The sequence below is a fragment of the Strix uralensis genome, chromosome 4 (assembly GCF_047716275.1).
Source record: "Strix uralensis isolate ZFMK-TIS-50842 chromosome 4, bStrUra1, whole genome shotgun sequence".
Lineage (NCBI taxonomy): Eukaryota > Metazoa > Chordata > Aves > Strigiformes > Strigidae > Strix > Strix uralensis.
The window spans coordinates 91,716,423-91,731,986 of NC_133975.1; the positions used below are offsets into that span (position 1 = coordinate 91,716,423).

Below are 15,564 nucleotides of genomic sequence, written 5' to 3' on the forward strand. Positions count from 1 at the left end.
CTCTGGTGATGTTGAATGCAGACTGGATACATCTCAAAGTATACAGAGTTTGCAAGCTGCCAGGGGTAATTGCCATTCAGTTCCATTGAGTGTCTTCTGCATCCTACCTTGCATTGGAGTACATCTGAAACCAAAGTATTCCATAAGGTGGAAAACCTAAGTCCTCAGGCATCAGGCAGAAGAATGGTGCTGGTGTCATTTGACAAAATAAGACTTGTGAAATCACAACAGAAATCAGGAACCCCGTCCTACAATGTTGTATGACATTCTTCAGTAAATTAGTCTTGCTCAAACCCAGAATCTTCTCTATTTTGCAACGCAAGTTGCCCAAAGCAGGAGGTCATAAACATGGAAAAATAGTATATTAGGGCTAAAATCCATGGCAAACTGGAGTTTTTCTATTATGCAGGTATAGGCCTGGTTTTAGTCCCTTTTTCATTTTGTAGACCTCTACACTTGTTCCTCAGCTGTGCTGGAAATCAAGGCAGGGCAGTGCTGTGCTGGTGCCTGGTAATCACGGGAAACTGACAACACCCAGAAAGTCAGACAGTCCCCTTGAGACTTCACTGTCCAAGCTTAATGAAATGCAAAAAATATACTGTATAATGATGAGAGAAATCAACTTCTTTTTCTCTTTAAAGCTTTACTTTTGTAATCAAAGGTGTTACTAACACAGGTAAGGCCTTATTAAAGTTAGAATGTGCTTCTTTACATGTAAAACAAATATCTCTTCTAGTGCTGTATCTTTCCTGTCTCTCTTGTAGTGAGTTCCAGGTAAAAGCATTGCCCCATGGGAAGCTAAGTAGAGGCTACCACAGTAATGGATGCCCAGACAAACACAGTCCCGACAGCGCCTGCTCTGTAGATTACAGCAGCAGTCGCCTGTCCAGTCCAGACCATCCAAATGAAGGTAAGATACGAAGGCCTTATAAATGTATTTATATGTGCTGTGGAACACGACAGAAACTTGCTGGCGTGGTTCTGTGCCGTGTTTATCAGTTGCTATCCTGATCTCTAATACTTGATCCTCTTCATGAGCTGAACTGAGGTCACACTCCTATTGGTCTCGCTAGTATTGCTATAAAGATGCAGGTGCATTTGAACAGGCACTTCAGTGAAAGCACTGTAGAAGCAGGAGTTGGTTAAAGTGCACTTTCCTTGTGCGCCTTTGGCTTTCTTTTACCTTGCTAGGTAAGGAGGCAGGTTTAGTATTGAATATCCCATAGGCCATGCTGTTTGTGGGATATGGTAGATTAGAGAATACACTTAATGCTGTCCGACTTTTGCTTTAACATTTCTACGTTCAATTTGCTGAATATTTTTTTTTAACCTCGCCAACGTTATTGTGATTATGCTATTATAACATCGGGGTTTTTCGCCTCTTCTCAGATTCTGAAAGCACTGAGCCCCTAAGTGTGGACGGCATCTCAGACCTGGAGGGAGAGGAAGGAGAGGAGGATGTGGGTACTAGCATGCCGGAGGGAGAAATCCCCCAGATACCCGATCGGGAAAAGTTCCTCAAGCAGCATTTTGGGACCCTGGGCAGCACTGATGGAAAAGGTAAAGTTCTCTTCTTGGTGGGGGGACTTTGTAAGGTTACTCCAGATTTGTCCCCTGTATAAATCAAACCAGGCTACAAGTTCTCCTAGGCTTTCATGGGTGTGTGAGTACAAGGGGGCAAAAATGGGGAACCAATGTAGAGAGGCCTAAAAAAGAGCAACATCTGTTAACTCCATTGGTCTGTGTGTAAGTTTGTGTGGATAAGATCAGGGTCTGTGTCAGTTTGCGTTAAGTATTGTCCCTGGAATCCTGAAGAGCCCGTTCTCTTGTTCCCAGACTAGTTTTTCCTGTTGTATATGAAGGTACTAGCTGTATGTTCACCCCCCCATTGGCGACGTGTAGTGGCCTCTAGTGGTACATTAAGGCATAACAAATGCCACAAAAGAAAAGACTGAAATGCTGGGTGGAGGGAGAGAATAAGAGAAGACATCAGAGTGGCAAAGGAGCTGGTTAGTCTTTATCGACAAACTCCAGAACAAAGCATATCTTTTTAGAATTGATAATGGTTGCAGGCAGCAATATCTATGTGAGTTGTCTGTTTTCTTTTTTTTTTTTTTTCCTTTCTCCTTTGATGGGTTTGTTTTCTTCTTGATGCCAGTGCTTCACAGTCCTACAGGCAGGATAGGACACAAAGGGAAGCAAAAAAGGAGGAGGCATACCCTTAGGGAGAGTAGCAGTTTAAGGCAGAGTAATCTAAGTAGAACAGAAAAGGCAGAGGCAATGAAATAATTTCATTCTGTGTGGTTTTAGCTTAAAAAATCCCCTTGGATATGGTGGAACATTTGATAGTGTCTGTGATAAGAAAATGCATGTGTCAGAATGTTTGTTCTGTAACTAAACTGCTCCCTTTTTCTCTCCCCTTTAACCAAAATTTTTAGGTGGCTCATGTAGGAATCTGGAAAGAACTGAAAACCTCAGCATTTCCTCTCGCTTTCTTTCCCAGTCCCCGGCTCTCAGGTATGGCTCTACTTGTTTTGAGTGTTTCTGTCTGTCTATTTTTACTAGTGTGAGTAGGTTTTGTGCTAGGCCCCGGGTCAAAATAGTTGAACAAACTTGTGGCCTTGGTGTGCCAGGGCACAGCAAAGTGTTAGCATAGCACCTGGCAGGCTGCTGCTTGCAGACCCTTGTGATTTGGACAGGCTGTCCTGTGTCACTTTAGCTGTTCTATTTCTTCCCAAAGCAACACTGTTGTTTTGTTCTTTTTCCTCTTTCAGCAATGTGCTTATTTGTTTCACAATTAATGCCTTGATTGAGGAATCGCTAATAATCTAATTTACTCTTCACTGTTTATGCTCTGTTTATTCTTTTGCATTTCATTCAGCTTGGACAATGAAAGTAGGCTTGTCAACTTTTCCTTTGTTTTACAGTCCTTTCTTACTCAGCTTTGTTCCTCAGTCCTACGCCTTCACAGGGCGCTCTGGTGTCTCGTACAAAGCCCCATGGGGATATTATCCTTCCAAAAAAACCTCAACCCTGAAGCACCCCAAAAGGCCTCTCCAAGCTGTTTCCCTTGTTTAAAAAAAATTCCAACAAAACAAACAAAGGCACAAAAAAACCCAAACAAAAAATGGGATAAATACTTTTGTTGATTTGGGTTTATAAATGTTTAAAACAAATGAATACTCCTGTATGCCTCTAAAATGACAACCTGAAATCTCAGCTTATTAATTTAATTGTATAGGACTGAGCAGATTTGGGTACATCTTCTATAGTTCACCAGCTGCGTCTAGATTCACCATGTTAGGGAAATTTTTTTTTGTCATTGCTGTATTCAGCTGCTGCTGTCAGGAGTGCCTCTTAGTCTGTCTCACGTTGGGACTGTATGTTTGGGAAGAAAGCCAGTGGTTAGCTATTGTTTAAGCTTCTGGAGAGTTGCAATGGTGAGTGAAGGCAGTTACTGGTGCTCTAGAGATGTAACAAGAGAGGTGGTTTTAGGTTATGAATACCTCTGGGCTTTTAATCTGTTCAGCTGTTTAAACATGCCAGATGTTGGCAGAAGTTACATCCTTTCTGAAGTAAGCCCACTGTGCTTGTCTGAAGTGGAGAAGAAGAGGAAATTAGGCTTTGCTCTTGAAGATACTGACCAGGTTTCCTAGTAATTATGCTTTCATAGTGTTAGGAAAGTATAATTGCTTTCTCTTAGGGTATCTTAGAATTGAAAAGCTTTCATTGTTAGTAATATGCCGAGAGAAGAGACCTGACCTGACTTTGCCCAGTCTTCCCTCTGCCTGGAATTTTTCCTTCTCTTTTGCCTTCACCTTTTACAGCGTCCTTCCTGGAAACAGTGACCCAATGCTATTTGTGATTGTGCTGCCTGAGGTCAAATGCCTGAAGACCAGTGCTTTCAGGGATGAGTAGAATGAGGTGGTAACAGCCTAGGGCATTTTTGGCTTACAAACATCCATACAAGGAAGGGGTCTTTTTCCCAGAGAAACTGGCTTAATGCATGTGCCTGTTTGTCCAGGGCAACATACTTGTTTTAACTAGGATTTCTTTATCGTGTTCTCTAGACGATTGTCACTGTCTTCATCAAATCTGATACTGGATTCAAAGCCCATCGAGCCACCTGCCCAGACCAATGGGTTTACACCAGACCTGTTGAAAAATGACAGCAGCCATCCTGGTGATGCATTGGAGAACAGCCAGGTCCTGGAGAGTGTAAATTCAAATCGGGCTGTTTATGCCCAGAAAAAACACAGATCAGCTTTGGAGGCCAGCAGAGTCAGTATGGCTCCTGGACGGGTTATTGCATCCTTTCCAGAAGGCCCTGTCAATGCAGCGATGAGAAAGGCGCAGTCAGTTCACGACCTTGTTCATGAGGGTAAGGACACAGGTTGGAATGGTGGTATAAACCCAAGAATGAAATGGGGAGATTTGAGCTTGAGTAGAGATTTAAATTAAGCTTATGGCTGAGCTGCAGGCTTTGCGTGTCTTCTAACTCTTAGCCTGTCAAGGGAAAGTATTTTTAATTTGTAATGCAGATGCTGGTCTCCTAATTATCAGTCTCTGATATTTGTCTGGCAGCTGTGGGAGGAGCAGTGCCAAGGGTGAAATGAACTATTTGCAAAGAAATGATCTGTTACTATGGGTGGTTGCTCCAGGCCAAGACTGAAGGCTCCCCAGGGTGGGGAGGAGAGAAAGAGGGAAGGTGGAGACAGTAACAGGGAGCTTACTGTGTCCATGCCCTCTGTGTGAGAGAACTCTGTTTTTGAAACAATCAACTCATGAACCATCAATAAGTGTCAGTTTGTTTTAAAAAAAATAAACCGCAACAGCATATATAAGTGTTTGCCTGCTTCATCTGGCTTCTCAGTTAACAGTGGTCTGAGGTCTTCTGGCCGTACACTTTAAGAACAAGTCTCTCTCAGGTAAGCAGCAGTGTGTAAGCAGGGTGAGGGATGGGCAAAAAAGAAAGCTGCTGAGGCTTGGTGCTATTAACCTGACCTAGTGGTTCTGTACACCTCTCCCAGGGGCTGAGCTCAGGTACATAGGCTGGAGCAGCTCTGTTACTTTCCAGTTTTGGAATTCACTGCAGGCTCTTGTCTATTTTTGGTATGTTTGTCTGTTTAATTTTCACAGATAAGGGTCCCGGAGTGATATCCTCTGCCAAGCAGCGTCCTCAGACTCTTTTGGTGGTTGAGAAGGATCCCAGACCTAACAATTGCAGGGTGTTATCAGCCAGTACGTTGAAGATGGATGGATCTGGTGCTCTGCTGGCTAAAGATGTCAGGGCTGCAAAACCAAAGTCCTACATGAACCCCACAACCAGCTTCCGGGCTAAGATGTCAAGGAGCATATCTGTAGGGGAAAATCTGTACCTTGGTTACTCCACCGAAATGTTGACTGATGGGAGGACTAGCCCTCCAGTGGCAGAGAAGACACAGTTTAGTTCCACAGCAGATGCTGAGAAGATTAAGCTACCAGTGAAAGAAAATGTTCCAGTGAAGCCAGCACTTCAGCCAGTTGTAAACTGCTCATCTCCCAAGTCCTTCCACAGCAAGTTGGCATCATCAAACCGAGCACATCTGATTCTTGACATTCCCAAGCCATTGCCTGATAGACCCACACTGGCCTCCTTCTCACCCACTACCAAAACAAAAACCCTGCTTGAGCCACAGTCTCCGCAGTCACCCGCTGGGGCCTGTAAAAAGAAACCCTCTTTTCCTGAGGTCCGAGCCTCCAAGAGGGAGAATCAAACTGCTGGGTCTCTGGTTCCTGGTAGAGAGATCCCAACAGGACTTGCTAAGGAGAGCCCAGTGGAGAGTCCAGTCTCAAGGACAGGTTGCCAGGATGAGCCAGGGGTCACTAATCCGAAACCAAGGGAGTGGTCAGAGGGCCGGCAGCTAAGGTCTCCTGAGGGCACACAGCCCAGGAGCAGGGAGAGGATCACCGGCATCGCTTGTGTGCTAGACAACCCGCCCGGACTTTGCCCGCTAGACCCCATCAGGCCGAGGTCTCCTACATCCATAACTGCCTCGGCACAGGTCTCAGGTGTGCATGGATACCCATCTCTTATCTTCCCCCTTCTGTCTCCCGTCTTTGTGAACCGCCTCACGATTCCATCACATTTCTTTACGTCCAGCTTCTGGCCTGTCTCGTCCTGTCTGCACCTGTCTTGTTCCATAAGCCATCCCCTCAATGGTGAGACACTTCTCCAACCTGACATCTTTTTCTCAGTCTTTAATTTCCATTTCCTCTGGGTCTTATGTCTGAAGGTCCCTTTTTAGCTGAATGTTTTGTAGATCTCAGCACTCCCATGTTTTCAGTCGTACAATTACCTGTAGGGGCTCAAACCTCTTTCTGGTCAATGCTAAAAGCTGACGTGCTGGGAATCCCCATGAGTGTGTAGGTTACATTCCTGGTGCCCGTCTTGGAGCATGTCTGACCAGCAGATGAAGGTGCAGGCCAGCATGTGCTAGCTGAACCTAGCAAGCACAAATAATGGTGAAGTTATAAAGGCTGAGCTGCCTGGCATTTTGTTGATGTGCGGGTGTGCAGGGTCCAGAAGGGTTTGCATACAGTTTTCTCACGTGAGATAAGACTTGACCAAGGTGAGTTCCTTGCAGTAGCCACCTGTGAGAGTGGGGAAATCTCTGTGCTGCTATCACTCTGCTTTGAGGACATGTCTGCCAACTGGGTATGCAATCCATGTGCAGGCCTAGCCTTTGGGTTTGAGCATAAAGAACATGGATTAATTTTTGAGTTATCTCCAGTTTGGAGTAAAAGGTATGAGGTGGGAAACTGCTTTACCTGCTGAAAACAGCTCTTGGATCTGTTACAGGCCCTGGTTTAAGGTACTTCAATCAAATGAAAACTAGGAGGTAACTTACAACTGAAGCAAAAATCCTGCCCTCCAAGGCAGGAAAACCTCCAGTGGCAGAGAAGACACAATTTAAAATGTCCTGAGGTTTTTCTTCTGTGTCACAACCTGAAAGGAAATACGTTTTCCTGAAGTACTTAGCTGAGTCTTGTAGTAGGAAGCTGGATGTTAACCACTGCACTGATACCTTGTACCTTCAGGGAGCTACACAGTGCAGAGTTTTTAATCCCTTTTGCAACATTGTTCTTATCTGAGAAGGGACACCTCTGTAATCCTCTGACCAGTTCCTTTCCGTGGTGCCAGGCTGCTCCACCATTCGCCACAATGGTTAAGTGCAGTATTTCTGCACTGAAGCATGGCGGAGGGATAATCTGGTTTTGATACACTGCTAACTGTATCACCCTAAGCCTAAAACACTCAGGAAATGTGGTGTTTTGTCTGAGGGACCTGCTGTTCTTACAGCATAGGGTAGCTCTCTGTAGAACAGCCAGTGTGTCTGAAGCTTTCAGACCCTACCCCCACAGGGGTGAGGTTTTCTCCAACAGCAGATGCAGCCTGGAGCTGTGGAATTACATTCTACAGCAGAGAAGTAACAGTGCAGCTGTCTCTACTCTTTAGACTGAGTTTCCTCTTCCAGACTTAGGAATCAAGCTCCATGTCACATGGCTTTTGGTCAGTTGCTAGGAATCTTTGTTTGCAGAAAAGAGCAATTTTTTTGCAGCAGTGATTTTTTTTTTTTTTTTTTTTTTTTTTTTTAAAGCACCTCCCAATACATAGTGTACCCTGACAGAATATTTAGCAGCATCCTTTAGTGAGTGAGGATGATTTAGAACAGTGGATCCCCAGTTTCTTTTTTTTTCTCAGCAGACAGCTGTCAGCCATCAGCTTCTTGCAGACCATGTTTCCCAGATTTTTAGTGGTAGATGTTGGAAAAGCTGATTAGATCCAAGCTGGATATTGCTATGAACAATTTACTGTGGCTTCTGAAGATCATAGTGTGGCAGTTTAGATTAGAACTGCAGGGTTGACAGGGACCTGTTCTGCTTCTGACTTGCACTGTGACTTTGGATTTCCACTGAATTTTTCTGTCCTTCCGTTTTCCTGCCTGTATAACAGCTGCAGATGAAGAGACTTAATTGTTTTTTTTAAAGCATTTTGACATTTACAGCTAAAATGCTGTAGGTGTGCTTAATATTGTTGCTGTGTTTAATATTCTCTGCTGGTTTCTGAAGAGCTCTGCTCTGCACACCCGAGAGGCAGAAAATGCCTGTTACTCAAGCATTTATGTTATGTTTGTGACCTTTCTCCAGACTGGCAGCTCACAGAGCTGGAGACCAGCATAAGCGTGATCAGATGTGAAATCCAGAAATGATCATGAGAAGAAACAGCTGGGTTTAAAACAAAAAGAGGGGAGGAGGGGGGGAGAAAAAAAAAAAAGTAAAAAAAATAAAAGGCAAGAATCTTGGACTGCACTGAAGCCCACTGTGCTCAAACTCTACAAGGTTGGGTGATTTGGGAACAAAGAATGCAGATGGAATTACTTGTTCATGCCCCTTTGTTCTTCTAGATGTGTTTGTTTATGTATAAATAGATGTTTTTCTAGCTGTATTTGTTTATACATCATCTAGATGTATTCATAAAATTAGCTAAGGTCCCCTCCAGCCTGTTCAAAGATGATGTTCTTAGAATTGCAGAAATAATAGCATTAATGTGACCAAGTTTTGTTTTTAGGTAACTAAAGGAAGTCAAATGGCCTTTGTCCAGGCCTTTGCAAATCGAAGATAACTGCAGATTGTGTGTGCGTCTATGTCTTTGTTCATGGTTTATGTCTAACTCATGAAAGTGTTTATTTTATTAAAACATTGCAGGCCTTCAACTCGCATTGATGCTTTGGAGATAATATCTGGTGGGGGCAGGCAGAAAATGGTGTCCTTCAGTTGCTTGCTTTTATTTTTCATTTTCAAATTACGGTGTATCAGCAGTGCATATCCTGGGTTGCTCAGAAATGTGATTCTGTTGTGATTGAATTTTTGTCAACATTTCTCCGGGCCTCAGTTCTGACTAGAGAACGCTGTAATAATTCAGTATAATCCTTCATCCTCAGCGCTTAGTTGTACACTGTGCAGAAGGATACATGAGGGGGAGCGTCTAGATTTCTGACTAGGTGGAGGCTAAATTAGAGGCTCTTCAGATCAGTCCCTTTTGCCACTGGAAGCCTTCATTTGAACTTGATTTTAATTATAATTGTGAATGGCGTGGGTAATCTGTGACTATTCTTGACTGTAACAAAAATGTGCAATCTGAGAAAAACCATTGCTGACTTTGGAGAGGCTACAGACTGGAAAAATAGGAATGTTTGAAACAAGCAGCATCTCTAGGTAGTATGAAGGAAAGCTCATGTAGAACTTGCTGGTTTAATGAGTGGCTCAAACCAGCCCTAAAAATTGAATGAGAAGGGTGTGCACATGCTCTTTCACATATATATTTTAAAAAATGATGTTTTCTTACCCAACTGTGAGATCGTGGATATTGGAGCGTGTCTGTGCCTTAGTTTGGGTTTTTATTTTTTCCTCCCCTTCAGAATCGTGCATCAGTGTAGAGCAGTGTGAGCACGTGGTATCCGAGCTCCAGGACAGCATGCGCAAAGCCATTCATCTTTACCGCATGGTGAGTGACCTCAGACGCGGGCTCTGTCACAGCAGGTTGGCTTTTTGCAGCCCGTGAGCATCGAATGTATGTGCTTACTGGCTCAAGTTGGTCTCTTGACTGGGTGTTCAGTGACACAAGCTGCCTGTTGTCCACTTGATTGCACCTTAAGCTTGAACTGGGGAGGCAAGACCTCCTGATTTCCAACTTTTGGCTTTTCCAACGGCTTGCTCTGGCTCTCTGAGCAAATCAGTTCACTTTTCGGTCTGTTTAGCCTATCCGTAAACTGAAGATAACAGCATGCTCTCTTTCAAAGGGGTATTAGGGAGTTAGTTAATATTTATACAGTACTTCAGAGATAAGAAATATCATAGGAGCTTTAAGTTTTATTATCCCCATCTGTTCTCCATCTTTGATGCTGGGGAAAAGGATTATCAAATGTGAGATACCAGAGGAATCTAGCTGTGAGAGGGAACGTGCAACCACTCACCTGTCCCTCTCGCTGCCAGACCAGCCATGCAGAGCAATATAACAGCTCTTTGCTGCTTTGCTTAGCACTGATCTGTCAACCTCCTGCAATGAGCGTGAAGCTTCCACAGTGAGCTGCTGCCATGTGGTCCTCTGCAGCTCTGGCCTTAGCGCTTGCATTAGCTCGCTGATCGTGCTCTGTTCCTGTGACCAGCTGCATTGGGCAGACAGGAAGAAACAGAAACCGTGGCCCTGTGCTTGCAGCTTGGAAACAGCACCTCCTTAGGCCCAGTGTAAGGGGAACACTACCCAAAAATGTGCTTCTCATCTCTATCCTATTGGAGTAATGCCTCTGGACTTTGTGTGACTAGCAGTATTGGATGCATGCCCTGCTATAGGATTAAATTGGCAGTCTTGAATGTTGAAGAAAAGGACACTTGAATGGTCTGCAAATCTTTATGGCTTCACTTCCCTGAAGGGCTGAAACTGCTTAGCTGGTGCTCTACCTAAACCCCAATGCATTCTTTTTTTTTTTTCCCCTCTCTATTTTCAGGTGTTAAATGATAGAGAGTCTTCTACTGACAAAGATAAAATAGCAGGCCTCCTGACAGAAACATTCTCCTCAATGAAGAAAGAATTGGACTCTCTGAAGGATGAGGAAGAGCTTCCAGCAGTTAAGGAGGAACTGGTGAAGCCACAAGATACCACTAGCCCACTGAATGAGGGATGTGGTGCCAATCTACCGAGTCCCAAGAGTCTGGGAGATGAGCAGACACTAGCTTTGCTGGAACAGTACTCAGAGCTGTTGCTACAAGCTGTGGAACGACGCATGGACAAAAAACTCTAAGAGGGGTGGCTTTCAGGTGTTTGTGAATCGTGGAAATAATCCCAAGAAGAGGACCACAGAGAGCTTCAGACTGATGCTATCATCGCACTGGTCTAGGGCTGGTGGGGAGACCTTTATAAATTTATTTCCTCAGGCCCCTACAACTGACTTGCTCTAATTCTTAGCAATGTGCTGGCCACAATTTTAATATTTTTTCCCCAGTGGTCTTCAACTTCCTGTCTCTAGACAAAGTCTTGAAAGAGGAGTTTGGAGAAATTGCCTTGAAATTTCTTCATAGCCAAGGAGGTCAGAATGTTTGGCACCTAAAGAAACAACGAGAATCCGGTTTATCCAAGAAATTCTGAACTGCTGACTAAAAACAAAGGAGTTCAAGTGAAGCCAATCCCTTCTTCTCCAAGGCTTCATGAGAATCAAGAAGCAGACTTTTTATGGGTTTATTTATTAATTTATTTTTCTGACTGTTACTCTATGTCACATTTGTGGCTATTATCTTTGTCCTTTAACAAAAACTGTCAATCCCTTTGCCATATCCCAGCGAGAAACAATCTCTGTATTATAAACCCCCAACAGGGAGACAGGCTGGAGTGTCTGTGCAATTAATGAACTGTTTTCTGCTTAAATCTTGTCTTGCTGTTCTTTCTTTTCCTGCCTTAGTTTTGTTACCTGGAATAATTCTACTGTTGTCATGACAACCCTGTCTGCTTTTCTCTTGTTTCAAGACAGTCCCACACTGTATTTTATCTGCATTGACCTCCGAGGGAAGGCTCTGCAACCCTTGGACCATGCTTTGGAGATTACTTAATGAATTAAGCAGTGGTATTTTTAATCTGGAATTTGACGTTCTACTGATACTTCAGACTGGGTTTTCTGCAGACATTTTAAAAATGGGATTTAGATACAAATATGAAAGTTTGTTTTGGCCACCTTTCATGATTGGATTGTCTTTGATGTCATCATAACTGGGAAATTTGGGATGATGATTTGTTTGTTGAGCAGTGACATGGAAAAGCTGGTTTCCATCTCTTACAGTGTAACTCTGGATTTGGGAGGTCTTTTGGTGCAACGGCTCATCCATGTCATTTGTTCATTTCACTGTGATAGGAAAATGTTTTCTTCTTGCTTTTTCAGAAAAACAGAATATTTACATCCCAAGAAAGCTGGGATTCTCTTACCTTTTGTAAAGCTGTTTCAGCTACCCACATAAAAATGGTTTCCCAAGAACTTTGAACAAGATATTTTGGGATAAGATTACCACCATTTCCCTTGCCCCCAGACTCTTTGCTTTTCATGAATTACTGGTCTGAGAAACAGAAAATCTTCCCTTCTTGCATTTGTGTGTGCAATACTCTTCTCACCCTGTGGAGCTTCTCTAAGCCCATGCTAACTTGTGTTTGTTGTGGCTTAAAACTGTCCAGTGATGTTTTTTTGGTCAATGATAAGCTAAGAAAAAAAAAATTTCAAACCAATGAAATTCTTTAGCACCTTCCCCCGTACTCCCACTCCTATCCACAACAGGGACAGATACACAAAATGCTTTATTGCTTCCTCCATCTCCAGTCTGTCTTGTATTTATTTTAAGGCAGAGCAGTGTAATCCCAGTTTATGAAACTAATGCAAGCAACAAGCTTTTGGCGGGAGAGAGACTGCTAGGATCTGTGGAAGTCACTCAGAGGCAGCCACACTACGTCACTTGGTTTCACAGGTTACAGGCTTGAAGCAATTTTCTTTCATTTTACTGTCCTGGCTGTCATCTCTCTGAAACCCTGTGGCACTCCGAAGTGTGGTCTGTTGACTTCTCTGTCTTTCTGTGACTGGAGATCTGCAGTGCAGCCTTTTTTCTACTGGGCTGACCAGGCTGGTGTAGGATGACCCATTTCTTCCAGATAACTCCAGGGCTGAGTAATCTGCAGTTCTTGCTCTCCCCTTAAGAGGTTTGCTGGCTGATCACCACTGCCGAGTGCTTCAGGGCTTGGCAGTATGGGGAGCATTTCAAGAGCTTTCCAGCTGCTTCTGCCTGTAATTTAAATCTGCCCAATCACGTTCCAGGTGTCCTTGCTAACCTTTCCTTCCAGGGACTTGTACTGAAACTTTAAAAGTGTTATTTTCTAGTCCTGTCTTGGCATTGCACTGCACTGTATCAGCTGGTGTGCTTGGTCCCATGGGCAGCTTCTCTTGCACAGGCAGGGTTTGCAAAGGAAGGCAAGTTGAAAACCAGAGAGGAAATTTCTGGCAGTTTTCTTGAGTGAAAAGGTGTGCTGGAGATGCTGCGAGTGGAACGTATGATGGCAGTCGTGCTGGGTCTGTGATGGAGTTGGTGTCAGTCAAGCTTGCTTTTGAGGTGATTAGTTCCTCCACTTTCAGACTGTGAACATATGTCCCAGTATACAGGAAATTTCTTGCTGTGCTGGGACCACAAGACACTCAGGTAAAATAGCAGTCCCTTCAACCCAGGTATCTTTTGGTACTGTCAATAAGGGTTTGAGGGTCCTTTATATTACTTCCCTGTGCAATTTTATTCCATTTTATTATTTAAACTTTGAGGTAGTGACAAAAAGGGTCAGAGATGATACAGAAGAGCCAGTGGCAAGAATGAAATATCCATTAAGGTAAAGAGCAACAACCAGTGAAGCTGGCATAGAGATATGAAACAAAGCTCCTCAGAAATGAGTCGTGTGAAGCAAATCTGATTTTTAAGCTGATCAGAGTGGGTTTTGCTTCCTGGAATGGATTTTGCTTTGGGTTATGGCTGCATATGGGAAACCAGAGGTAAAATCTGATCAGAATGATGGTAAGAGAAGTGTCGGGCAAGTAGATCAGCTGGAGGATGGTTGTGTAGTTTCAAATAAATTAGAGTAGTATATGTAGGACACTTAGGAAAACAGAGTAGAGGTAGATGTGGTCTTGGCCTGAGGAACACTGTTTGGCCAATACCTGTGAAAGATAGAGTACAGAAAGGCTTCAGGAAAGTAGATTTAGGACTGAGATGGTGGTCTGTAATTGAAGAATGAATTGGAAGGGGTTTTTTTTTAAAAATATGTCCTGTTGGGCCTCTTGTTTCTTTGCTTGCTGTCCTCTAAGTAACTATTTCTTAAACAGCAAAGTTGTGAGCTGTTTGCCCAAGGTTTGGATGTTGCAAACTGAGTAGTAGAAGTGCAGTAGAGGAGATGCTGGTGCCACAAGTTTGTTGCTGAGAGGGGTGAGGAGATAGTGTTGCTCCTTATAATTTGAGACTGATCCAACTGATTCTTACCTGCTAACTTCCTATTGCTGGCAGTAGGAAATATTCCTAAAAATTCTAGTTTACAGAACAAAGAGAGCATAAATGTGTTACATTTTGTTGCACCTTGTGAACATGTTTCACCACAGGCTGTCCATTGGGCCATGTAAAGAAACACGGAATGGTAACTGCCTGGGAAGTGAAGAGGCTTGTGGGAGGAGGTAATAAACTTGAGTCTATCCCTCTTACTGGTTTGTGTGGGTGTTAGCATACCACAACCAGATATCTGTATTAAGACAAGTTATTTGTTTAAGATAAAGCCTGAAAAAATAATTTGGACCTACCTATCCTCTTCACATACATTTTGTCCCCTCCAACCCAACATTCCTGGTCAAAATGAGAATAGTTGTTGGTTTTGTTGTGTGTTTTTTTGTTGGTTTGTTTTTGTCCGTTCATCCGTCCCCCATCCCCCCCCCGATCTTGTAAATAGTATTACTTTGCCTGTGGGACCCCTGTGTTCATTCTTGGGCTCTCTTGAACTGGTGCGGTAGGAAGGGCTGCAACCTCAGAGGGCCACAAACTCTTTCTGTTTTATTTCCTGCTGCAGGCAGGTAACACCTTCCTCCTCCCCATCCCTCAGTAGCACGGAGCAGCTGTGTGTATAGGAGTCTGTGTTTCTCCCACCTCCTCTCTCAGGTCATCCTCTCCTTTCCATGGGACCTCCCAGGTGATGGTTGGGGCAGGCCTTACAGCAGCCCCCTCCCCAGTCCCCCGTTTTGCAGACTTCATCGTGACTCAGAGGAATTGGGACGTTTGCGGGAGTAGAAACATACAAACTTAATTTTTTAAAGAGAAAGAATATGTACATAGTTATATATAAGAAAAAATGAAATACAGGTATTTAAACACCATTGGTAAATTCATGCATGTATACGGTGTCTCCCCCCCACCCCACCCCGTTGGATACTGAATGACAAAAACCTCATTAAAATACTAGATTAGCAGCCCCTGAGTGAGCAGGTGCTTCCTTCTCCGGGTAAGCCCAGCATGTCCCAGATTGCAGACCCTGTGTGTGAGTAACTCGGGGGCAGCTGGGACTGTATTCGTCTGGGTCACCTGCTGTGGAGCGCGGAGGGGCAGCAGCAGCGTTAGGAATAAGCCATGTCCACTCCGCATGTCTTTGTGCGCCCTAGGCACCAGGCAGGCACCTCGTCACCCCTCTTCTCCAACACTACCCTTTTCCTTCAGCCGTTTAAAAAAAAAAATATATCCCTCCTCCTTTATTTATAAATGTGTGTTTTTATACTTTTGGCTTTAGGTAAAATAATCCTTTAAAATGTTTTTTTTTTTTTTAATTATTTGAAAAAGAAATAATAAAAATCGTTTGTTGGGTTTTTTTGCACTGTGAGGCTCCCCCACCCTCCCCCGGGAGCTGTTTTTAACTCTGTATTCATTTGTACTCTGTGTCTTAAACCGTTTCAATAAAAATGTGATCATTTGTTACCG

General features: G+C 43.6%; 1 protein-coding gene across 4 annotated transcripts in view; it reads left to right on the forward strand.

The window, feature by feature from the left end:
• The window catches only part of MAPKBP1 (mitogen-activated protein kinase binding protein 1), a 103,957-nt gene extending 88,396 nt beyond the window's left edge, over positions 1-15,561 (forward strand). For 2 of the 4 annotated variants that reach the window (XM_074867842.1, XM_074867843.1), the window contains 7 exons: positions 765-910; positions 1,390-1,560; positions 2,439-2,517; positions 4,071-4,381; positions 5,140-6,201; positions 9,462-9,547; positions 10,548-15,561. In XM_074867842.1, coding sequence (XP_074723943.1) covers positions 765-910; positions 1,390-1,560; positions 2,439-2,517; positions 4,071-4,381; positions 5,140-6,201; positions 9,462-9,547; positions 10,548-10,841 — 2,149 coding nt within the window. In that variant the 3' untranslated portion in view covers positions 10,842-15,561. The remainder of the gene's footprint in view (positions 1-764; positions 911-1,389; positions 1,561-2,438; positions 2,518-4,070; positions 4,382-5,139; positions 6,202-9,461; positions 9,548-10,547) is intronic. The other 2 variants (XM_074867844.1, XM_074867845.1) reach the window with 2 other exon arrangements.
• The last annotated feature ends 3 nt before the right edge of the window (positions 15,562-15,564 follow it).